This window comes from Glycine soja, chromosome 17 (assembly GCF_004193775.1).
Source record: "Glycine soja cultivar W05 chromosome 17, ASM419377v2, whole genome shotgun sequence".
NCBI lineage: Eukaryota > Viridiplantae > Streptophyta > Magnoliopsida > Fabales > Fabaceae > Glycine > Glycine soja.
Window position 1 is genome coordinate 40,061,051 of NC_041018.1, and position 26,472 is coordinate 40,087,522.

At 33.2% G+C, this 26,472-nt stretch overlaps 2 protein-coding genes and 1 pseudogene across 3 annotated transcripts; 1 reads left to right on the top strand and 2 right to left on the bottom strand.

Moving 5' to 3' along the window:
• The first annotated feature begins 796 nt into the window (after positions 1-796).
• Positions 797-6,502, top strand: LOC114394189. The gene is made up of 5 exons (XM_028355828.1): positions 797-1,245; positions 1,729-1,922; positions 2,148-2,181; positions 4,746-5,374; positions 5,680-6,502. The coding sequence occupies exons 1-5, from the start codon at positions 933-935 to the stop codon at positions 5,956-5,958; spliced, it is 1,449 nt and encodes a 482-aa protein (XP_028211629.1). The 5' UTR covers positions 797-932; the 3' UTR covers positions 5,959-6,502.
• Positions 6,317-11,437, bottom strand: LOC114394188. 2 transcript variants are annotated; one of them, XM_028355827.1, is made up of 8 exons: positions 11,012-11,437; positions 10,707-10,896; positions 10,475-10,573; positions 9,651-10,352; positions 8,723-9,056; positions 8,138-8,219; positions 7,265-7,484; positions 6,317-6,688 (listed from the first exon to the last, which is right to left on the bottom strand). In XM_028355827.1, exons 1-7 carry the CDS (start codon positions 11,198-11,200, stop codon positions 7,278-7,280), a joined length of 1,803 nt encoding a protein of 600 aa, XP_028211628.1. In that variant the 5' UTR covers positions 11,201-11,437; the 3' UTR covers positions 6,317-6,688; positions 7,265-7,277. The 2 variants fall into 2 exon arrangements, with proteins under 2 accessions (XP_028211628.1, XP_028211626.1); XM_028355825.1 differs by having other exon boundaries at positions 8,723-9,086; positions 11,012-11,432.
• A 6,098-nt stretch (positions 11,438-17,535) lies between these two features.
• Positions 17,536-24,775, bottom strand: LOC114391757 (annotated as a pseudogene).
• Positions 24,776-26,472: the final 1,697 nt, after the last annotated feature.

The window sequence follows — 26,472 nt, forward strand, 5'->3', positions numbered from 1 at the left end:
ATCTTGAGAAGCAACAATGCTTCACCTCATGGACTCCAAAGCTTTTATATCATTGGTAAATTTTTATATTATTAGATTAGATTCATTCTGATTGATTAAAAAATTCATTCTTTAAGATCCCCTAACCTCGGGGTCAATACCAATGACTTGTCTGCAAGTTTTTTCTTATAAGAAAAATTCAAAGAAAACCTCAAAGATTTGGGTGAAACTTTTTTAAGAAAAAAAGATAAAAATAAAACCTCAACTAACAGTGTGCAAGCAACCTTTGAGATGATACACACGCAACTTTATTTTTCTCAGAAAAGGTAAAGATATATGCCACGCGGGTGTCACATTTTCCTGCAGTATCTTAATTTTGGAGAAAATCTTACAAACTTAACCATCCATTAAATCAAAGAGTGTCATTGTAACTCAGCAACTAGTTTACGACTTGTGACAACCGCACATTTAGCTAGAATTTTAATTAGAATTTGTAAAAGTAAAAATATATATGCACATTATTACGTGGTATAAAGCCTCCATTGACCAGCAAAGAACAAATGAAAGAAACAGCTAGGAAAATCCGCTGTAAGGATGATCAATTAAGGGCTAAACACCAGAAATCAACTCATTAATTAATTATTATATAAAACCTGTTTCTTCGCAAGCCACTCTATATTGAATCCTAATTATATTTTTTTATTGTGATATTAGTACAAAGTTATTTCACAAGAAGTAATTAATTTTTATGGAGGATCCAAAGACACACATAATAAATATTTTTTATTCCATATGACCTATTTGAATGCTTAATTATATCTTTTATGTCTATACACATACTTAATTATAAATGTGAGAGCTCCATGTCCTATAAGTTTCTGTCTGAGAAATAGTTGACGCAATAATTTGAAACTATCTCGCTTTTTCACTTGGCAAATCTATTTCTTAAAGCAATGGCTTCCTCCTCCGAAGAACTATTTGGTTTGAATTACCTGCTGCTGAAGCCACAAGAGGCGAGTGCTGTTGATCTTGGACGCCTCTTGTTCTCTTCCAACTTGAAAAACAGAAGATTCATCGAATGCCCAGAAGAGATTGAGGCCAGAGAATTTCGACAAAGATGGCTCCTCTTCATTTCCATTGTCGCGCAGAAGGTCCTCGTTGCATCAAGAAACTCATTGAAGAACGTTGGGGACACGTTGGAGTTGTGGCTCAATCGTTTATCAAGCAATGGAGGCTTAATAAGACTCTTGTTCAACATTCTAACAGGTAATTCATTCAATCATTTCTTTTCTCACCATTTATCTATGAGTTATCTCGTATGTTTCAATTCTTTGAACTAATTATATATATAACTAATATTTGGTTCAGAGTTTAATCACAATTGAAAATTCTTTATTCTTTTCCACGAAAATATTCAGCAAAAATTAAACTTGCATGTATCTTTTCTCACAGGCTCATGTGTGTATTGCTACGCGACGTCCATTGAATAACTTAAATTAAAGTTTGTTAAACAAGTTTACCATATTTATATTTATATAAGTTGTTTCTATAATCAAAGAGAAAATTATATATAATTAAATTATATTTTCATATAAGATGTAAATCGCTTTCATAAGTTATCATAAATACTTTATAAGTTGAAAACATTTTATATATGAACATATATCATAAGTTATTTTCAAAAGTAATTTTGTTAAATGTTAAGTCTTTGCATGCATGTGAGAAATAATATTATGATTTGTGGTGCAGGAAAGATGATAACACCGGAAAGATCATCGGCGACATTCTTATCCGTGGTGGGCTACAGTGACACACGAGTTGACTTAGACAAAAGCATTAAGGAGAAGGATACTAAATACAAAGGGTTCCTCTCAATGATGGCTTCAAAATTAGCGTATGAGAATGAAGAATTCGTTAGTAACGCAGTGCGAAATCATTGGGATGTAAGTCCTTCTATAATATGTATATATGCATTGGTTTGCTAGATGATGAAAGTGCTCATGGTTAATTAGCGATTTAGCGTACCTAATAAAAAAAATAGTTTAATATATTAGCGTAAATATTGTAGTACTAGTAACATTTTTTTTTTTCTGTTTAGGTGATTTTGATATCTGACTAGGGTTTACATTTTTTTTGTTTTTCTTTTTTCTTTTATGATATGATTGCAGATGGATTTCTTGGGGTCACACAGCTTCTGGAACGGTACGTAATTAAGAAGCATCCTTTGTAAATTTTGCTTAGAAGATACGAAAATTTACAGATAGATAAAACATCATTTCAGTACTGTGGCTAGTAATATGTTTTGCTAATTAATCTGGTTTCCTGATCAAAAATTAAACTAATAATATCGTAGTGCATGGCATCTCAATCATATGAAGAACAGGAAGATTCGCCCAAATATATATATATATATATATATGAAGAACAGGAAGCACATTTATTGCATAAAATATTCGCATGTCGATTCCTCTATTACATATTAGTTGAATTATCCGTCAATTATTCTAGCTTAGTTCATAGTTTTTTAAATTCATTTATTTAGTTATATAAATGAGCTTGAACTTAAAGTTAGGCTCAATTTCTTAAATGAATAAAACACAAATTTAATTAATAGTCCACAATTAATTTGTGTTTGAGTCTTCTTTTTAAATAGATTAACATCACAAAAATTTAAATATATCATTATTATCATTTCTTACTTTTTAACAAGAAAATATATGTTGTATATATATATATATATATATATATATATATATATATATATATATATATATATAAGCTAATAAACAAAATTTTATTCAATTCAAGATCAAACTTTAATTTAACTTTGATTCGTTCAAATGTACGTCAAGCGTGAACAACTTTTTTTCCCCTATAAGTTAAATCCAGACTCTTAATTGCATGGAATTTGAATTTGATTCGTTCAAATTTAAACGTAAATAATAACATTATTAAGAAGAAGAAAAAAAGAAGCAATGGGAAAATGTTTACTCCGGAACACAGTTAATTTCATGGAACCCGCCCTCCATTGACCAATGAACGACAAGTCACATTTTGCTTCCGACCTAACCTTTGGTTTATAATGGCATGCTTCCAAATTCTTTGCCCTACCGTAGAATTTTAGATTGCATATTGGCATGTGTTTTTTTCGTTTAATTTGTTTGCTTGCTTTTGAATTCATTTTGTCTTGTGTCTTTAAGGAAGATGCTTCCACCACTATTACCTAGTATAAATAGGTGGCGAATGGCGATGGTTGCAAAGCAATAATTTGGAGTTAATTACAAATTTCTCTTACAAGTTGCAACTTTTGAATCAGGATTGAAATCAATCTTTAAAAAAATAATCCACCTTTTCTATAAATTCTTAAAAAAAATACTTTTTCTATGAAATAAAAAAAAGTTGAATTTATATCATCCTGAATACGAGTGTACCCTTTTGGCTAGGATTTTGCTAAAAAAATGATTTTGAAATCATATATATGAAATTATGAATGATGATTGATGATCAACAAGACGACCGTAGAAAAATGCTTGGCTTTAATTAATTGCCCTGATCTATACTTACGAAGGAATTCCATTTGCTAATCAAGCTTTAGTAAAGAAAAACATCTATAAGAGAGAAATTGGGAAGATCTCTTAATCAAGTTTGTGATTCTTTTTTTTTTAACAAAATAATCAAGTTTGTGATAGTTTGTTAAAAAACAGTGCCTTTTCTATTATTATTTTTCATCGTCAATCTAAAATGCTGAAACAGCCTGCTTCTTTAAAAATATTTTTCGATCAGTTGCTTCTTTAAAATTATAATCACACTGATGGCCATATATAAATGAAATGGCCAGCAAATTTTCGGGATGTGAATATGAAAGATCAATGCATATTATGCCAGCTAGCTTATACTTAAGATACCCACAAAATATTTAAAAACATCTTTCAAATTGAGAATTGGAATCTATATTAAAGAAAAAAAAAGAATAATTATAAAATTGGTTGCACATAGCCCTAGCCTAGACATGTCTGACTTTTTTCTTTTATTTAATACCACTATACATGTGACATGTTTAGTATATTAAGTAAGCTCTGTAAAACAAAGAAATATGCACAAACACACAAAAAAATAAAAAAAAGTTTTCATCACAACGATTAAAATTTCATTGTTTATTTTTACATTATTTGTCCCCTCTTTATAGAGATAAGTACTTGGTTAGATTCTCGGATAAAATATGTTTTCATAGACTAAAACGGGGAGGGACAGATCCATACATACATTAAAAGGAGGGTCCGAATTTTTTTACACAATTATTTAATTATTTAACTTTTAATAAATAATTATTTGATAAAAAAAGTTCCACATAATATTTATTATTAAATTTATGTGTAAAACAAAAGATAAAATATACTTCTAAAAGAAAATCAAACAAACATTAACTCAATATTCTATTTTTCTTACTAATTTTTCTTTAGTAATATTAATTTATTTTTACTTTTCTCCTCATGTATATAAAGGATCAAGGATCTTGAGGGAAGAGAAGGGAGACAATGCCCCTACTTGGCCCCCCTAAATTCATCCCTAGACTAGAATCATTATTTTCTTTTTTTGTAAAATTTAGAAACTAAATTGATCAAAATTAAAGTATAAGATTAATATCAATTTTTACTAAAAGTAGGTTAACTAAAATCATATTTTACCCTAGATGCTCCATTTTACATGTTTATCTTTTGCTCCAATGTGATTGATCCATTTTTGACAATCCAAATGATGGCATGCAGATTACCAAGAGCTCTGGTCCACACGAGCAATCATAGTGCAAGACACCAAGTCCGAACCCAACTTGATTGTGGTTGCATTCAGAGGCACAGAGCCATTTGATGCGGACCAATGGAGAACAGACGTGGACATCTCCTGGTATGAGTTGCCCAACGTGGGTAGGATTCATGGTGGGTTCATGAAAGCCTTAGGTCTTCAAAAGAACACTGGATGGCCCAAAGAGATAATTGATCAAAGCAGCACAAGTGGTGAGCCTCATCATCTTTATGCATACTATACAATCAGAGAGAAACTGAGAGTCATGTTGGAGGCAAAAGAAGATGCAAAATTCATATTGACAGGGCACAGCTTAGGAGGAGCCTTGGCAATTTTGTTTGCTGCAGTGCTCACACTGCATGAGGAGGAATGGTTGTTGAACAAGTTAGAAGGGGTTTATACATTTGGGCAGCCACGAGTTGGGGACTCTCGGTTTGGGGAGTTCATAAAGGACAAGTTGAGAAAGTATGATGTGAGGTATATGAGGTATGTTTACTGCAATGATGTGGTGCCTAGGGTCCCTTATGATGACAAAACTCTCTTCTTTAAGCACTTTGGTGCTTGCCTCTACTTCAACAGCTTGTACCATGGGCAGGTATGGAATGTGAAAACAGTGTATGATTTCATATTTGTGTTTTCGTTTTGCTCGACTATATTAAGGATCTCTTTGGGTATACTTATCCAAAACATTAGGAGAAAAAAAATATATGAGAATTTTTCTATAAGCTAAAATTAGTTTAACTTTCGTATTACTTTCCTAAACAATAAAAGAGTTTCTACAAATTAACCTGTTAATTTGAACTTATAGAAAAACTCATTTTGTTTTATTTTTTCTAGAAATAAGCTTACCCAAATAGCAGATATACTCTGACTGATACTTATTTATGTACTGCAATCCAGGTTCTAGAAGAAGAGCCAAACAAGAATTATTTCTCTTTGTTCTGGGTCATACCCAAGATCCTAAACGCAGTTTGGGAGCTTATTAGAGGATTTCTTATCCCATTCATAGAAGGTAGAGGCTATATACAGAATTGGTTCATGACGATGTTCAGACTTGTTGGATTGATAATTCCAGGACTACCAGCTCACCTTCCTACAGATTACGTCAATGTTACTAGATTAGGATCCTTAAACGATTCTCAGGAGCTTCAAAACTCACAAGATTCCAAGGCTGACTGATATCATCGCTTGCATAACCAACAAATAATTAATAATAATTATACACAATCACAATTATATTCTTGTGCTCTTTTCTTTTATTCTTTCTGATATTAGAATGTTCATCGAACAATGTGTTTTGCTAATTGTGGTAAACTCAGATTTAGATAGAATTCAAAATATCTTAAGACAAATAATTGCAATAGCCAATTCCCAAGTCCCAAGTCCACTAATCCTCTTCATTCTCTCGTGCAAACACAATAGACTGGCATAGTAGCATATTGACTTGAAAATTTGAATCACCGAGGCAAAATTAGCAAAAGATAGGAAATAAGAAACAAACATAAATCAGACAACGAACTGAACTGAGCGTGATTTTGTGAAGGAAAAACTAAATTGCAGATTTGTGGTTAATTTATCGTTCTACTATAGATAGATAACATATTACATCTGAACAGCAAACTGTTGAGGAGAGGAAAAAAATACAATAAAATAAAATAAAAATGAAGCTTATTTCTAAAGTTTGGCCTACGTACATACACATATTATTTATCATTGAATCCAAACTCCCAAGGGTGAGGGCACAAGGGGCTTTAGATTTTATCGGATACCTTTAGAAGGTGCCGCTATTTCATGCATTGCAAAACCGCGATGACACCAATATAGTGTCAACTTAGTAAGCTGCTCTCACTTTTATCCACCTTTCATTCATTAACATGGGGCACGTTTAAATCTTTCTGAATTATGAAACCTGGTAAGGCAAATAACAACCTTTTATCAGCATAAATAAGAATGAACAAGGATATAATTAGTGCAAATTTCCACAGTAAGTAGATAAGTGAATAGTTAACCTGAGCCTATCAAAACTCTAGGGGAAGCAGGGGCTTAAATATAAAAGAAGAATAATTCTATATCCTCCTCCTACTCTTCCTAATTCCCTTGTATGGTAAGTATTCAATGTGCTTTATATTTTCAAGAGATTAAATGCATTTACTTTTTCATTTAACACTTTTTTTATAAGGTAGTAGAAACATTTGTAGGAGGATACAATATTACTCATAAAAGAAGGAAACCAAAGCGGACATCTGTTTTAAAATCTGTCAATACTGGAAAATGATTCCTACATAACTTGCATACTAAACCTTTTCACTTGTCAGAAAACTCGGGTACATTTGACAAAAATGTACAACTTTTCACATTAAAAAATTATGCAGACAATTGGTATTGAAAAGTGTGTTGCTTTAAGACTTTTGAAACCAAAATGATACCAAACTAATCGAAGAATAGATTATTTTTTGACTACTACAAGGTTTGCAGAAAAAATTACCCAAGCTTCAAGATTAAAAGGCATGACAGGTGAAACAACCACTTAAAGAACCCATCTGACTGGCTCTACTAAATAATATAGCCTTGTGCGGAGTTCTGGGAACTTGATGGGGCTGGTTGGCTAAAGTTGAACTTCTCATTTCCTGAGCTTTTTTCTGAGCCAATCTCAGTTTGGTCATAATCTTATCCATAGATGATGCTCGCTTCTTTTCCAACTTCATCTGAAATAGAAAAAATAATGAGATCATGATCTATTTTGTCCTTCCTCTCTAACTCTTCTCCCTTTTCTGCTTTAATTTTAGTAATAATATTTGTGCCTCAAATAGAAAAGAATCCTTAATGCATGCATGCAGTGAAATGAATTAACAAAAATCCACATAATGCTTGATTAGTGTATAGCGGAAAAAAAGACTTTCTTTCTGACACAACATGCGAGAAGAAGCTTTCTTTAAGACATCCTAATCCTATCAGACAGCCAACAATGAATATCTTCTATCCTTCACGACAACATAGTCAATAACTTGTTCATCATTTTAAGACAAGGGATGTGTGTGATCACTGGTCAGAAATACTATACTATCCCAGTAAGAGCAAGCCACTAGGCAGAAATACAGCTATTAGAGGATAACCAATAAGAAGGAAATAATTAAATACCAGAAATTAAAGAAAATAAGGAAGTTTCTTTTTATAATAGAAATATTTACCATGAAGGAGAAATAACAAGTTAACAACTTGATTATTAATTTAAGCCAATAAATTATCATACATAAAATCACTTCAATGGCTATTTTTCTTTTATAATAACTAATTAATGAATATTTGTAAGGAATATCCTGTTAAAATTCTCCCAAGAAAGAAAACATGAGGAATTAACCTCTAGTTTTCGTATTGCGGCCTCAGCTTTGGCCTTTTGTAAGTTCTCCCATGAATTGATCTTGGCTTCCTCCCTTTTGGACCTGGATATGTAAAAATGCTGGAATTTCAGAAACAATGTAAAGTTTACGCAAAGATTTCTTATATAGTAAATTCTGAGGTTTGGTCAGGGATAAAATTGTTAGATCAAATACTTCACATTATATGTTTTCTGGTTTGAATTGGATACAGATGGTCAGTTTTTGTTACATTTGGAAGGGTGATAAAGAGAGGTTATTGACAACTCCAGAACACCATTTTAATCAAATAATTCCAATGCCAGTAAGATAGCTAATTTAGCAAATCAATCACCATAAATTCCACAAACTGCAACTGTTGTGGTACCATCATGAACTATAATTTCTAGGTAACACACGTAGCATTTGGACAGGAGCAGAGTGAAAAATGGTCGACTGTAAAGGGAAAATCTCACTGCTTGCTTAATAGCAAATTCTTTTTATGATCATTAGTTTCAGTTTAAAATTGTCCTGAATCATTTTTCTTTATTTAAATGAATGAAATTGATACGATACTAAAGAAGACATACTTTGAAACAGTCTTTGACCCTCCAGAAATGTCCCAAAATGAAGATCGACAGCTTGATTCCTTAATTTTCCAGTTGTCACCATTTTCTGAGCCTCTGCCAGAAAAAAGGGCCCTGTGTTTCTTGGACCACCTTGTCATGGTTACACGTTCATCTACCGGCACATCCCTGATATCCATTTTAGAGAAAGGCAAACTCTTGAACTCTGAGAGAGGAAAGGAAGATGGAGTGGAGGCAGATAAAGAAGGCCTCAAACTGGGAGAGGAGCATGAGCTACCCTCTGGGCTCATCTGGGTGGCCATGTCCCTCCTTGAAAGAGCAGGAGATACATTGGTGCCTGCATCTTTGAAACCATCAAACTTCTCCCCTATAAGTTGGAACCAACATAAAAAATTACACATCATAAGCACAAAAGTATAGTTTCAAAATTACATAAGACAATCATCTCATCATTACGCATACAATTGTCAACTATTAACACACATCATTAGTGTTGTCAACAGAAACTGTCCCATTCACACCACCTCCCAACAGCAAGCAATACAGAATCTTGCAGCAAGTACGAGGAGTTCACAAAAGATAGCAGATTAACTAAAAAACAGAAAATTAAAACTGGTTTAGTCCTATAGAGTCACCTTGAAACACATGATCTCCTAGTATCAAACACGCATACATAGACCATGATAATTCTCAGGCACAACTTGACTGACAAATTACAGCATATTTGGATCAGCTTTGCAAACACAGATAAGGGCAATTTTTCACGTCAAAAAATGGAAAAACATAGAAGCTACTCTGTGTAGCTTTGAGCTTAAGGTGAGTCCAATGCTTAAGAATGTGGAACCAAACACACTATCAACAAAATCATAATTCTCCAAAACCCAAAGCAAGTCAAGGTTCAAACAAGGGATATATATTATATAACAAAAACCTTGGGCCGGCAATGATGACTGACTCTGCATCTGAGAGCAACCATGGACACTAACCGAGCGAGCCATGCAAGGATCAGTACTGCCACCGGAACTGGCAGTTAACCCATCAGCGGCAGCAGCTGAGACACTAACAGCAGCAGAAAACGGAGAAGCTGCCATGAAACTCCCCGAATTCCCACTTTCAAACAAAGGCACCGCAGGGGAATACATGGAATAGTACGCAACGGCAGCAGCTCCAGGGGGGCCAAGAGGCCCACTCTTCGACTTTGGCCTCCTCTGCGGTGCCGGAAACGAGGCCCTCCCGGTGCCACCATCACCGGAAACAGGACTAAGAATCCACCTCTCGGCGTCTTCCCATTTGGACGGCAACGTTCGGCCGTTGTTGAAAGGCAACAGAGCCGCACCAACCTGCTTGCGTGCAGCACTGGTATGCAAAGGAACTCGCTCCGAACTCCAACCCTTTTGCATAGCAACACTGGCGTGAAGATAATTAGGCGTTCCAGGACTCGGAAAATTGCCATTGCCACAGCCAGAGCCAGACCTTCGAGTGCAAAGCGTGCTCTTCTTCATAGCTCCTAATTCCAAACGAGGCGAAGAAACATTGCCATTGCCAATGGCATTGTTCAGATCTAACGAAGCAGGCCTTCGCCGATCGTGCTTCTTGTATAACGTCTCAGATCTTGATCTCCGATCCTGACATTCTGTAACGCCACCAAAAAAAAAAAAAAGCAACTCAAAAAAATTAAATAATTAAAGTAAAGAAAAATAAAATTAAAATAAGCCAAAAAAAAAAAATGCTTGAATTGAAATTCTAGTAAGGTACCTTTGAGAGCCAGAGAGAAAGAGTTTCTGGCCGAATCAAATTCTAAGTGTTGATTTCCGTCCTCAGTGTCACCACCATCACTGTCCTCTTCCTTTTGAACTTCGATACGGAAAGTACAACAACAAACAACAGAGTCAGTGAGTCACTTCATTTTTTCTCTTTTGATTTTCAAACAAAACAAACTACAAAGTGCAAGTGCATGTTAATAATAATAAACGTTACAGTTGCACACCTTTCGCTTTCTCTCTTTTTCCAGAGAAACGATTTCGGCGATGCTTCCTATGTACTGCATCTGAATCTGTATCTGCGTGTCGTTGTTGTTGTTGTTGTTGTTGTCGTTTATTCAGATCCGGATCCGGATCTTGACCGCTCCAGCTTTCGCTACGAGCGAAATCGCCGTCGTGATCCTGCACTGCCAAATGCTGCAACTCGAAACCACGAGAAACTCGATTATGAGAATTTCAATTTTCAACTACTATTATAACATAATAATGTCGCCATGTCGGTGAATCGTAAAGTGTTGTGGCGTTTACTTACGAGTGAGATTTCAGAGGCTAAGGAGTCGTGGTCGTGGGCGTCGGAGGCGAAGGAGCAGCGGTCGACGCTGGCGGAGGCGGAGGAGAAGAGGCTCAAGTTGGATTCGAGAGTGAAGATGACGGAGTCGGGGCTGGTGTCGCCGCCTCTCCGCCTCCAGGACCTTCGTTCCTGAAACCCTAACTCTGGCATTTTTATGGAGCTTCTTACAATCGCAATTGCAACACACTCACTCACTAACACTCGTGCTTACGCAGTAAATATGGCGGGTATTACTGTTTTGTGTTTGTTTGATACTACTACTACTTGCTGTTATTATTAGAGAGGACGAAAACGAATCAAGTGTTGGTGTCGTCGTTGAGTTTTAAGACGTCGTTATCGTTTGACTTTCTTGCTGCTACGGAATAGGCTCGGTCGTGACTCAGTGCGTCATTGTCAAATGAGTTGGACTCGGAGGCGTGTCTCGTACTCTATCGAAAGGGACAAATATTTTTTTGAATGTCACCACCTTCCATGTAGTAATAGTTAGTAACACATACTTTTTTGGTGTAGTTAGGTCGTACACTTATTAGTTAATTTTCTTCGGTAAGGTTGGTTCATTTTCGAGTAGAGTAATATTTTCCGTTCTGATTTTATGTTATGTTTAAGTTAGAAATTAAATTTTAAATCTTGATTAAGAGATTTAAGTATCAAATTGTTTGTTTGTGTTAATAATTTTTGGTATGTAACACCTGCTTTGAGAGAGCGCTTTGTTTATTGGGTTAATCAAGTGCGGGTTTTAGGACTGGTTAACTTTCTTTTGATGTTAAATTATGTTAGTTTACTTGACTGTGGAGTTTAACTGCTTGTGAAGTTACTATATGGTCCATTTACCTTTGCTTTGGAAGGGGTGATTTTGTGTATTGTGTAGGGTGGTTATTGTCTTTTCATTCCACAATTAAAGGACCAATAGGATTGATAATGATGATTATGCCTGGGTTAAAGTGGGATTACATTTTGGGTAATCGCGTTATTGAACAATTTTTAAATGTAAAGTTTAGCGGGAGGGGGGACCAAATTATTCATAGAATTATTATTTAAAATACTTATTTGGTGCCTCATTATAATTAGCTTTAACAAATTTTGAACTAAATTAATGACTTTAACGAAATCCCTCTCTTTTATTTGGCTACGTGCTTTCATCTTATTTTGTACGGTACAGGGTTTAATTTTGACGGCAGTTAACTAGATTTGAGGTGTTAAAAACTCTATTTCGAATTAAACTAACTTATTGTCTTCCTTGTTATTAATAGCAGTAGAGAGCTAGATGCTAACCTAATATTTTTCATATACTAATAAATGTATGAGTAGGGTTTAAATTTGAATATTCTTTATTCATTATTTTTCTGTAAATTCTCTCGCACTTTTGTTAATCATTGCCTTCCGTACTTTTTTTTCAAATTATAATACGAAGGTGGCTATACTATACTTCTAAATAGACGATTTTATGTTTTTATTTATTAATGTTTAACCTTTATATTCTCAAGTCTTACCTTGTGTGTGTTTTGAATTCTAAATAAATCGATTAGTTTCCTATGTGATTCTGATTTTGGCACCACAACAGGAGCCGGCAGTTGTTACTTTTTCCACTTAAAATAAACTTACAAACAATTAGGGTTTGTACTAATAGTTATTTTTGAAATTTTTTAAAAGTAAATAGTTTAGAAAAGTACATTCTACGTGCAAAAATAGACTATAATTTTACAGTAAAAAAGTGTCTTATTATATATGCACTTTTTTTAAAAAGAAATACATATTTTCTTATCACATAAAAGCCTGACTAACCCACTAGAAGTCGTATAGTGGTGGGATTAAAGTAAAATATATGAGGGCATAAGTTCAATCTTAGTTTGACTATTAACTCATTAGCAAGGCTTGTGAAAAAAAAAAATCGGTTCTGATTGAATTAGATTGTATCTAAACTTAAATCAATTGATTTTTTTTTTGAACTAGTTTAATAAAAAAAAGTGTATTATTTTATAAAATTAATTCGGTTAATCAAATTGTTTTTATAAAACCAGTTTAATTAATTAATTGAACTGGTTTTCATTTGAATTTTTTTTTTGAAAAAAAATAATTCAAAAATTAATTTAAAATTGATTCAGCTCTTAAAACTGATTTAAAAAACTGATTTAAAATGAGTTAAAAATAGTTCGATTCAAAATCAATTTTTTTAGAATCAGTTGAATTTTAAATCAATTTCTAAATCAATTTAACTATTTGAATATAAAATCAAACCAATTAAAACTATTTGAAATCCCTGCCTATTAGATTAGAAGTGATCTAATGATAGGATTGAAGTAAAATGCATGAAGACATAGGTTGGATCCTCAGTTTTGTTATAAAAAAAAATCCAATATTTTACTAAAAATTATTCAAAAGATATGATTTGTTTGGAAAAGAATAGATCGATGATTACTGAAAATGACAAACTGTGATCTAAAGACAATAATAATGCCGGAATTGCGAATATAGGGTGGGTGGGGAACATAATTTCGTGCTCCCTAAAATGTAATTTTGGCATCTTAGTAAGAAAAAGACAAAGAAAGGGAAACAGAAAATTATTTGTTTATGTTTCCATTGAAAACAACAGTAAACAGGTGCCGAGTGCCGACCACCATATCTTTCGGCTCCGACAAAATTTCAACTCTTACAATTCGTTTTCCTTATTAGTAGTTTTTATTTTTCTTTAAAAAAATGTGTTTCCTAATTTTATGCAGAAAGGCTCGCGCATGTGATGCCCGACACTGACATTTTTCAAACCAAAAATTAATGCAGCCAACAGCTTGTCATATTTATAATTATATTTTTTTGTTATTCGTACGAAATATTTTACTGATAACTAGCATATATATGACCAATCATGTTTATTGGAGTTTTCTTCTTTTATAATAATTTTTCATTTACAAAACTCAAATCCAAAATTTCATTTAGAAAGATTGAGTTGAATATCACTCAAATTAACAACCTATAATTATAATTATATTAATATCTTTGTTTTGGAGGTGCAATATTTATAACCTCTTTTGGGGTGATATTGAAAGAACATAACTAGAAAACTTTTATACAGGTTTGCTCTAAGGGCAATGGTTTAATTAATTAGCGACCATATTAAGAAATCCAGTTCATAATCCGCTGAATCCAACATGCATGAGACTTAGTAACGTGGACCATATCAGTTGCTCATACGCCATTCTGATTCCATCTAAAAGGGATCTAGGCTAGATAAAACTGCTAATGCTATTATGGCAAATCTTCGTTATCAAACTTTTGTGTTAATAAAATTAATTTTCCACTGTTGAGAATGATCAAAATACTATGTGTCTAAATTATTCTGAATGGTACATTGGTATGAGAAATGAGTTGTTTATTAAGTGCCGGAATTAATTTTTCAATTTTCAAAACGAGCAGGAGCTTGATCTTGTTTGTATAAATATAAAAACAATAGAGGAGAGATTATGGTGATTAAGTAAATAAAAAAAAAAAGTAGGTTGGTTGATGAATATATACAAAAGAATTGGAAAATGCTTATTAATTTGTTAATTAATGTGCTTAGTTAGTTAAGCAGTAGCAAGACCTAAAGGGATTTTGCAACAGAGATTGAGTATTAAAAGTTTTTGAAAGTAGCATTACTCATTAAGAGATGAGAGGTATTACTAATTACCTACCAATCTACCATAGGACTGTCATTTATTTTACCTTTGGCGCCATTACCCACTAATCACTGAATAATTGCATCTATTTTGCACCATGGAAAAAGCTATCTGATAACTATTATGACAAAAATAAGGCAAAATAGACAACTAATTATGGGCAAAGCTATTTAAGTGTGTTAAAATTGTTCTCACCTAAAACAACTAACATTCACTACTAGATGGAAATTGATCCTCATTTAGAACGGTTCCCGATGTGTGTTAGGGCTCGACCTTACATCTGTAGAGTCATGGATGGGAATGAGGGAATGGCTTTTAGTGACGAATCCATCGCCATACCTAAAACATTTAAGTTGTCTACAGTGAGAGTGTTCTGAGTTGGAACATATTTCTTTTAATTTCTACCTAATTTCAATTTTTTATTTATACCTCAAATCCACATACATCATTATCTCATGTATCCAAGGTGTTCGAGTTGTGCGCATCAACCATATAAGCCTGAAGCATATGCCATTTTTCTTGACTCGTTTCTATATATGTTAATTACTTTTAATAAAAAATATAATTAAGAAAATTATCTATATTACAAATTGTTTTTAACAAGATTTTATATACTAATAATTATTAATTTTGAACTTTTAAACTATTTTTGAACAAAATTTCTTTCCTTTAAAATAACTTTTCAATAAGATTTTCTATACTATTAAATCCATTGAAACTTTTCAAATATCTTATCTGTATTCTTGAACAAATTTTCTTTCCTATAAAATAACTTAATTTGTTTTGCAGTTTTTATTTAAAAGTTAAGCATAAATTCTATATATATATATATATATATATATATATATATATATATATATATATATATATATATATATATATATATATATATTTTCATTTAGTATCATATAAATCATAAATTCACAAATAATTTAAGCATAAATTCTCGTTAAAAAAACTGAAGTGTGTTATTAATAAAATAGAAAAAAAGATATATTGATATCATAAAAATAGTTAATTAAGAAAAATAATAAATGTTTCCATGTATAATATCATTGAAAGTTTAAAATTACCCATGAAGATGATATTATAAAAAAATATTACATTTAATATTTATATATTATAAGCTTAATTATTTTGTTCCCCACAATTTTTTTAGTTAAGCTCCGCCATTAAGTAAAACACGTCTCGATGGGTTGAAAGAAAAAAATGACTATCAGAATAATATATTATAAAATAAGATTAAGTCATCTTAATTTATTAACACATAGATGCATTTAATGGAATGGGTAAGAATGAATTTATCTTAGTTACTACCGACCTAAAATTTTGATTGATTTATCTATTTTAACCTAAACTCACCAAATTAAAACATTAATAATAGTATAGAATAACACAGTCAATTTCACTGTATACTAAATCATTAAATTAAAGATGTATAAAATTAAAATTAAGGTATGTTTTATGGTATATAATTTGAAAAAAATATCAATGCAAATATAATATCATATATTATGCAAAATAGTATCCATTAATTCAAGAAATATTATTATTAACTAATAACTATTAAAAAATATAAATTCTAAAAAAAATACATGGTAACAACCAAGTTAAAATGACTTAGAAGAATAATTTAAGAGTGTGTTTGGATGAGACAATTTAAAATTTTAGAGAAATTTAAATTTTGAGAATTTCAAATGTTTCAATTTAAATTCCTTTATTTTTAAAATTTTGTGTTTGGATACCATGGTTGTGCTACTGAACCAGCTTGAAGAACCTTATCAACTGGTTCTTCTCCTCCAGCGAAAGCTTTTTGTCTCTGAAAATCATTTCTCGAGAATCCAGCACGTTCACCAAACCCGCATTCGCTTCATAGACGAAGCTCTCGTCGATTCCTTTGAACTCCAAATACTGCGCCGCGCCTGATTTCATCAACAGATCGATCGTCTTGTCCGCGAAGAACAACGCCCTCGGACCTCCCAAATCAATGTTGAATTTTCGTGAATTTTCGCTAAGAAACACGGATTCATCGTAGGTTGCGGTTTCCGCGTCGGTGTAGAAGGGTTAGTGGACAAGGTCGACGACAACGATGTCGTCAGAGTTGGAAGATGCGACGACAGTTGCAGCAGAGGGGAGGGAGTGCGGGGAAGTGAGGTAGGAAGTGAGATTGTGGAAGGAGAGGGAAGCGAAGTGGCTATCGTAGAAGGAGTTGGGGTCAAGGTGGAGGATGGTTTTACCGACGACAGAGGCGGCGACTGCGATGACGCATTCCGATAGGGCAGTGCCGACGATGATGAGATCGAAGTTGACGGGGTCAATGGAAGGGTAGGAGAAGACGACGATGATGAGGTACATTGAGTTTGAGAGAGAAAAATTCAAGAGTCAGTCATAGAATTTTCAAATTTACTCCTTTGAAGATAGAATTTGAAATTCTATTTTTTCAACTAACTAAATTTTTTTTAAAAATTCTAAAATTTTGAATTCTTTTTACTAAAATATCCAAACAGTTACTTTTAATAAAAAAAAATTTAATTCCCTATAAAAAAAAATACATTACCTAGTTAAATTACCCTATCCAAACACACTCTAAAGGTCTTCAAAACATATGAAGCCTACATTGTAAAACCTAAACAAAATAAGCAAGCTTCTACTTGAAATAGATTAGTGAAATGAGATGGACAATCAACATCCCTAGTCACTCGCAATACAACTTGGAGTTATTTTGGTGGTTAAGGAAAAAGAGAAAGGGAGAGATCATGGGTCAAATCTCTCACCTACAAAAACTAACAAATTAACAATTAACATTCGACAATAAAAAAAACTAGCAAACCCATCTTTTTAAGCTCGTGAACCAGTGGGAACTATTTTCTTCTGTATATCTAGTGTAGTGTTACATAGTTGCATTGTAGACTGTTCATATTTAAACAGTTGAAAATATATACACGTTCCCGGGGGAGAGTTACATACAGTATGCACAGCTTTTACATTGTAATGTGAGACAAAGGATGAAACAGGAGAGTTATTGTGACTCTCTGGAGATTAAGCTAAAATACCAGGAGCGTAACTTCAAAATAACCTCAGTTAATGCTTTTCGTTTTGTCAATTTTTTGTCCTCGAAAGGGATGATCATCCTTAATTTCACTTGCAGCAGTAGTGAATGTGTTTAACTTCGCACATTCCCAACTGCTGTATCACTGAAATAAGCAGTGATCGCCTTCAATTTATTATTTAAATAAACTTTCTCCACCTAGAACCACAATAGAGGAAAGGGTTAATTTTCAAGGGAAAAAAGATTTACTAAGCCACCAAAGAATGCAATGATGATATTAAAAAAAATAATAATGAACCCCATATTAGTTCTATTATGCTTCACATAAGACCCAACGGTGAAGGCATTGAGATTTGAGAATCATAGTGTACCTTGTTTCTTTTTTTTTTCCTTATGGTTGCTCCTATTTTACATTTTGCAACATGATTTATTCTTAACTCATTTAAGAATGGCTAACGTAACAACCAGCCAAGGCTGTACTTTTAGTTTCAAGAAATTTTATAAAATAGGACCCAAGCAGCTGAAGTTCAAATTAACCTACAGAGCTGTTTTTCAGTATTGACATAACAAAATCATATAAAAACTTGATATTCTACAACCCAATAGTTAGGTACGCTTGGAAAGTTGGACATCCTAATCTTTTAGTTAACCAAAGACAGAGACAAAGAGTTACCACATTATACATTATACACCAATATAACAATTCATGACAACACATATTCTTTTTTGTTCTGTTGTCTGTAACGAATACAATAACCTGATCATGTAAAACATAATTTCATTTCAATAGTTTACCAAGCAGACAAACACCCATAAAACTATCAACATTAAAATAGTCTTAACCCAAGTAAGACATATGGAATACTATTATAGATTACACTTCAAAATAAAGCATATTAAACAGATAAAAAATTTAAATTACCTCTAGTGACCATGATGGACAGGATGACAGAGATAACTCTGCCAATTGGTTGAAATTGATATTTCTTGGAAGGAACATAACTCCGGAAGCAATCTCCTTTGCAACATTAAACAGTGTATATCTACTCAGAAGCAGCATTAAGTTAAAATGGTAGTGTAAAAATCTATGTATCTTTGCACCCAAAAAAAAAAAGAAATATATTAAACAAGATAAATTAAGAAGAAAAATAAAAGCAGAAAGACAAGCATCTACTCACCCATCATGTGGTCTAAGCATTGTCTTCAAGTCAAAAGTAGTAGCCTTGACATAATCAGGTCCCCCCCATGGAGGAGATAAGAAAACTGTATCAGCCTGCAAGGCAATATTTGGTTATAAACTATCCCAAAAGCATTAGTTGTAATTGTTGAGACCAAAAAATGATTTAGGTTAATATCTAGAGCATGCTACTAGCAAATAAAATTCGCATACAGACCTACCCAGACCTTGTGCAGAAATTTTTAATTTAATTAGAAGAGTGGGAGAGTGGTAAAGGATTTAATCTTGGAGACTAAGAAATAAACAAAATACTGCTGATCTGATTAAATGTAGGGTACCTAGGCTAATTGACTGCTGTTAGAGTTGTTTATGTTAGAGCTGTTTAGAATAAAAGGATTTCAGTATGTATACGGGCTTGGCCAAGTGCTTGTATATGCTTAACCTAGTATTATAAATATGAGGGTAGCTACACATTGTAGTGTACCTAATTACAGTTTACTCATATGCCTCTCTCTCTCTTTCTCCCTTGTCTCTTTCTACATGGTACCATAGAGCCAGGTAGGGTTTAGTGTTGCTGTCAGCAGTCTCTGTCCACAGCTGAAAAAAAAAAAAAAACCTTACCAGCAGCCACAAAGGAGGCCAACCAAGACTGCTGGAAGGTTGAAAAAAAATTTGGGTGGCCAAAACATGCTGCAACTCACGGATTAGAAAAATCTCGTTTTTTTGGGGTTCTTCGTGTGTAACCTTGGACGTCAGTTTTTGCAGCAGATGGCTTGCGTTTTTTTTTGGGACAGAGTAGGTCTTTTTGATGTGTGAGTAAAGCCCAGTTGATTTCGTGGCTGTTCGTGGTGTTTTGGGAGCGTTTCGAGGAGTTACAATGTGATCAGGGGTGTTTTTTGGGTCAAAGAGTGTGTTTTGTTGTTGCGTAAGGATGTCCTAACAGCGACGGAGGTGCCAAGGGGCCTACTACGGAGATCGTTAGAACTTCCTCCAAACTCACCGAGGGATGGGTATGGAAGATTAATCTTAATTAAATAAATTTAAATTTATTTTTCTTCCTTGGGGAAATAGAAGTATTTTTGAGTTTGGTGAGACAATACCCATCTAGTAAAAATAGTCCATCAGAGTCACCAAAAAATAAAATGAATTTATAGGCAATCAACAAGTGACTAAATAGTACCCACTACTCAGTACTCACTGTCGTGCAAATTGGATAGCATTCCCGCCAACACCAGTGAAACCGTCAATTATCACGCCACTAGCACAACGTATTGCTCGATGCCGAGCAAGAACCTCTGGAGTGACAGAAAACCATCCTTCCTCATCCATTTTTACACCATCATCAAATCTAGAGAACAAACTATGCCTCTGACACCAATATTTTCCAACTGCAACAGAATACACTTCAGGCATTTCTTGAAAGTGAAGATCTGCAAAATTAAAAAATGGTTTCTTACAAGGACAACAGCTATCTACTTTAAACAACACACTTACTGAGAAAATCTGTATTTAGGCATTAATATGTCGCATGGAATTGGGAAATCAATTTTTATCAATCATATAAGCATCTATCAAGTGTTATATTTATTTGACTCCTAGTAGAAAGTATTGTCACAACATTGGATCAAAATAGCTTAGAGATTTAGTAGAATAGCAACCATATTGCAAAAGCCAGAAATATGGCAGAAGCAGTTACAAAGAATAAAGTGTTAGCACAAACCCTCAGCTTCATTATATAATTTCCTCTGCCTTTGTCTTCTTTTTACTTTCTTTCCCTGTTTTGACTCAAAAGGATCAGATTTAGTATCCAATCCAAACATATCAATTACCATGTTTTCCAAGGGTGTATGATTAACCTCTGATGCCACCTGAATGCACCCTTCATTAGAGCTGCAAAGCATATCAATTGTTAGGAGAGCAAGTAAAATATAAAAATCAGAAAGGCAACTTAAGACATACACACTCATAATATTCTTCTTGTTACTTGTTAGGAATATAAACCATTCAGAAGCCTCCACGTAGAAGCTTAAGCTTTAGGGAGAATTGATTCATGACATCATATTGTAGCCTCTTTAACCAAGTGAAGACTATTTTATTCTTGCCATCCCTAGCCTTCAAATAAAAAAATATGTAAGCCCTGTGCAGCTTCATTCAAACCTAACAATTTTAACCTAAAAACTTAAACTTTTGGAGACCTAACCCTTGACACGTTCTTACTCTTCTAATTGTTTTGAACATTGAAAGACTTAGTCAACTTTGCAATTTATATTATCTGTCTAGGAAAAAGTTATTAGACATACTTAGAAGACAAAAAATATACGGTAAGGGTTCAGCATTTATATTGTTATTCACAAGGAGCAATAGTCAAGACCAATCTGCTTTTGCTTGATGTTGCAATGTGTAAAGAATTTTAACCAAATAATTTTTTTAAAAAAAAAAATTGATAATAGTTTATAGACAATCATTTATTTCAATTATGCTTGAATTAAAACTAGAAAAAAACATTACGTAATTGTATGATCCAGAATATTTGATACTGAGCAGCATGAAACTCCATCATTGCAACTACTTCTCACAAGACACTCATCTGAATGATTGAGAGATTGGTCTTCACCATGTGTAGTGATATCAGAGATGAAATTGCCAACAGCAACTCCACTCTTTGTCAAATACTCTTCATGTTGCTGTACTTCCAAGTTCTCTTCAATCAAGGTTTCCTCAGGTGGTTTAGTGCTATTTTGTGTTCCACATTCTTCTGATGCCTTTAGAGTTTTACTATCAGCTGATTCAGTACACCCGCCAGTTGCCAGATGCTCCATCCCTGAGGGTGCATCCCATGTAGAAGTGTGTGTTCATATATTGTAGAAGTATGTTCTCTCATAGAAAGTATCCCATGCGACCATCCAATCTCCATGTTCAGCATAATTATTTGAAACATCATTTCTGTCACATTCAATTCCTTCTGAACTCACGGGAAGCAACTCTGATTCAATAGCATGTGGATGACAAGTGGCAGCACCATCATCACTGTAAATAGTATCACAATCTGTATTTTTGCCAACAATTGGTGAAACTTCTAAACATTCACTGTCAATCAAGCTTTCATCATATTCTGTCCCACAATAATTGACACCAGCACCTTTCAAATGGCTTCCAGCAGAGACTCCAGTATCTGAAGCGGGTGCAGTTTTCAAATCAACACGATCATTACTGATTAAGAAATCATCATCTTGGGCATCATTAGTTGCTACCTGATTTAAATTATCATTATTTATCTCCCTGTAAACACCACTAGCAAACCCAGTACAGCAAGCGGACTTATCTCCTTCACCATAGGCACATTGGGTCATATCAATATCCATTGCAACTTCACGGTAAGAAGATTCACTTTGGCCCAGCATTGATATACAAGATAAAGGACTACTAGTTTTATCATGAAATTTAGCAGGAGATACAATCTCCTCCCCAGTCACTTCATATAGAGTTTCATCTACAGGGTTGTGACAAGTATCTGGATGCTTTGAAAGTTTACCCTTCTTTTTGCATTTTACTGGTCTATTTTTCTAGAACAAGATAGACCAAAAACATGATTAATAACAATCTTGAAAGTAATAATCTAATTGTGTATACAGACCATAACATGAATAATAGAGGAGAACACGTGATGATGCTCTCTCATTTAAAACAGAATAGACAAAATTTGTTATAAGAAAATCAAAATCATGTCCATTATAGAACCTATTCAGATTGCCACTGTATCAACAACTAGTACTGAATCTACTGCAAAGACAAGTATTAACTATATAGCTTTAAACTGCACCTATTGTCTTTAATAATTCAATTTGGACTTCACTATTTCCTAATCAGAGATAGGGCTGACAAGTGAGTCAGTCAAATCTCATTTGCTAACATCTTAATAAGCTAGGTTCACAAGCTAACGACTTAATAAGCATTTGGTTTAATTATGGCATGACTAAATTTGTGATAAAATTAAATATGTAAGACAAAAAGTGAAATTCATTGGGTCACAAATTCAAGCCTGCCTCATAGCCTAACTTGTTAAGCCTAAAGGGTTCAATTGGTTAAGAATTTGAGCTTTGTAGATTGAGCTCATTATTAAACTTGAAAACTAGTGACCTTAGAATGAGCTAAGCTTGGACATAGAAAACAGGCTTACTTTCTTATTGAACATTGAGCCTAAGCTGCAATGAAATTTTATTGGGTTGAGTCAGAGCTTGAGCACTGTGGATTTCACTCCCGTAAAGTGAGAGGTACACTTTAAAAGAAAAAGTATATACTTACAAACTTCCAATCATTGATTGGAAAATTAATAGAGTAGATTTTTTTATTTTTGGTACAAAAAATGAAGGGGGGTGGATGGTGCCCCAGCCCAAGGCTAGGCTTAAAGAGCACTCACAAAAGTACTTACATTTACCTCATCCCAAAGAGATGAGTGAATGCTCGAACTGCAACCTATCAAATACAAGACAGTTGCAGCATGTCAGATACAAGATTCTAACTTGCTCAACTTGACCAATCCTTTAGAGTTTAATAGAGTAGATTTTAACAACATCATTTAAAAGACACGTGTATATGTTTTATTACAATTACAATATCAGCTATTGATTGCAGCTATACTATAGAGAAAGGGTAATCTGCAATACTGATTTTTCTTATTCATTCCATGGTATGTAAAAGGTATTTATAGATCAGTATGTACAGCTGTTGTCGGTAAACAGAAATGATAATTTGAATTTAAATTACAAAGATAAACTTTTTTTATCATATCAGTTTGTTGCTGCTTTCGGCTGTGGGTTGGTTGTGATTTGGATTTATTTGATCCTTATCATCAACGCATACACTCACTCTATTTTTCTCACTTTACAGAGAAAAGCCAAATTCAATTAAAGCATTTCAATAAAAATACTAATTTATCTGTGTACCTACCTCTTTGTTTGTCTGGAAGGAAAGAGGGAGCCCCAAATCATTCAGCTGTTTGGTAAGCTCCAAATCCTCAGGTGTAACAAGGTCAATCAAATCTGCAGAAAACACACCAAGAAAAAAACAATTTTTCAGTAAGAAAAAGAAAAAGAATGACTAAATAAATAAAATTCTCCTCGCACAAGTAAAACACACGGTTCAAAAAAGAAAAAGAAAAAAAAAAGCGAAATTTGTTAAAATGAAGAGTGAGAAGCACTTGCCAGGAACGGGGTCAGAGCCGTAATTGGCATCAGCTTCATCCAATTTCTAATGCACAGAATAACGATACCACATCAAAGTTCCAATACAATAGTTATAAATATTCAGTTAGAAGGAAAAAAAAAAGAAAAGAAAAGAAAGAGAGCAAAGATAAACTTACCCAGCGTTCAGCTGAGGATGAAAACTTAAGGTCATCATCCCTGTGAAAAAAAACGGAGGGAAAGAAAGTAAAACTAAAGTTTAGAGTGCAAAGTAAAAACAGAGAGAGAAGAAAAAGAAAAAAAGAGTAGAGTGTGTGAATGAGTGAGTGAGTACTAACCAGAGGAAGACTTGGGAGACCTTGAAGAGAGGACCATTGTAATCGGAATCGGCGATGACCATTTTGTAAGAGAAGAAGAAGAATAGAGTCACTGCATGATTCCCCTTCATTTCCTTGGCCACAACCAACAATGCGAACAACTCCATGACTTACATGTTACTAGGAAACCTCTGTCTCTCTTGGATGGACCAAATGCAACACTAATGGTTCAATCCATGAAAAATAGGAAGAGTGCAATGGTGCTTGATTATGGGGTTTTCAAAGGTGTTTATGATCTACAAATAGTTTAATGGTCATGCACACCTCTGCAATATTATGCAATTTATATTCACTTTTGGCTTGTTCATTATCTGGAGATCCATTCATGTTATGGTGACTTTTAGTGTCATGCCCATTTTGAAATATCAACAATGTCACTACTCACAATAGGAAAAATTGTGGTCTTAACTTACATAGGAGGAATTTGGTCTCGGTTTTAAGAGGAATTGTGGTTTCAATTAAAAAATTGGAGGACTTTGGATTCTCTATTTGCTCTTTTTCGTGGTGGCCTTGGTCTTCATGAATTTCAACTTCAAATTAATCTTCATCACCACTGTCATTGTTATTATTGTATTATTTTGATCTTCAATCATCTTCCATAACAACATAATTTAGATCATTGAAAGTAATTAAAATCTCATTACCTTAAGGCTGGTTTTGGGTGAATGAATTTTTAGTTTTAAAATATAACTTTAAAATAAAATGTGTTTGATAAAAATGGACTAAAATGATTTTTAAGTCTTCAAATCACTTTTATATTCATTTTTAAAACCGACAAAAGGATTTGTGAATTTAGTTTTGACTTTTAAAAAATTACAATCTTCTTACGTTTCATAATAAAATTTTCATATTGTCATCGTTATTTAGGAGGTGGAAATGAGCCATGTCAAGCCAAGTTTTATTAGACTTGAGCTCGGCACGTAAGGCTTGAACTTGTTTTTTTTTAAGGCTCGGCTTACATAAAAGTTTGACTTGACCCACGAACCTATTTAAAAGCTTGCTTAAAGACATATTGATTAATTAATTATTTTGAAACCTAGTGAATTACTAACTAAAAAAAGAAACTTATAAAATTTCGTATAAGTAATGTACAAATCCAAAAATAATTGATAAACAAAATCATATTGAATTCAAGTCGTTAAAGCATAAAATATATCAAAAGAAAATAAAAAAAGCATAATATTAAAAAATGTATGGATTAGAGATAATTTACACTAATATAGCCAAACAAAAATTATTATTAGTTAAATTAACAATTTTTAATCCAATTTTTTGAATATATAATTATATTAAATATTTTTTAAAAAACTATATCTACAATAATTTCATCTTAGTCTACTCAAGCTATATCTTATATATTATTGATCGAGGCCGTACCCAAATCAAATAAACATTAAAAATGCAGTATCTAGGAAGTGATCCTAGGTCGTCTCCCAACGAGCAATGGTCAATCAAACGTTCATAACATATAGTAATAAAACAGTAACGAATTGGGGGGTTGTTTGTTTTTGTAAATTAAACAGCAAGCAAATTTGAATAAGAAAATAACAGAATTAAAACATGTTTCCCCTTGATTCACAAGCAAGTCTTTTATCCTAGGTTACGAGAATTTATCCTTAATCCAACCCTAAATTAAATTACTAAGCGAAAATTAACATAAGACTGCCATTATGTAATTAAACAACACATACATCAATTAATCATGAACGAAACTGATCATTAAGCATGAACATAAATTAAGCGCAGAGACAATTAATCAAGCACTAAACATGTATGGATTAATAGCAACAAATACAAAGTAATTGGTGAAGAGAAAAAATTGATCAATATTCAATAGTAATAACAAAATTTTAAAGAGAGTTGTGCTTGATCCTCAAGAGAAAATAATGCTGGAGACTTAGCCTTCAATTAATCAGTAGAAACGAAACTGTAGATTGAAGCCAAAACGAAATTGTAGAAAACGAATTTTATTCTACGTGAACAATGTGC

Excerpts from the sequence above, each read along its gene's own strand:
- LOC114394189 (XM_028355828.1), top strand. The coding sequence starts at position 933 with ATGGCTTCCTCCTCCGAAGAACTATTTGGTTTGAATTACCTGCTGCTG. Across the intron at positions 1,246-1,728 it reads CTTGTTCAACATTCTAACAG|GAAAGATGATAACACCGGAA; the intron begins GTAATTCATTCA and ends TTTGTGGTGCAG. Across the intron at positions 5,375-5,679 it reads ACAGCTTGTACCATGGGCAG|GTTCTAGAAGAAGAGCCAAA; the intron begins GTATGGAATGTG and ends ACTGCAATCCAG.
- LOC114394188 (XM_028355825.1), bottom strand. The coding sequence starts at position 11,200 with ATGCCAGAGTTAGGGTTTCAGGAACGAAGGTCCTGGAGGCGGAGAGGC. Across the intron at positions 8,220-8,722 it reads GGGTCAAAGACTGTTTCAAA|GTCCAAAAGGGAGGAAGCCA; the intron begins GTATGTCTTCTT and ends TTACATATCCAG. Across the intron at positions 7,485-8,137 it reads CCGCAATACGAAAACTAGAG|ATGAAGTTGGAAAAGAAGCG; the intron begins GTTAATTCCTCA and ends TTTCTATTTCAG.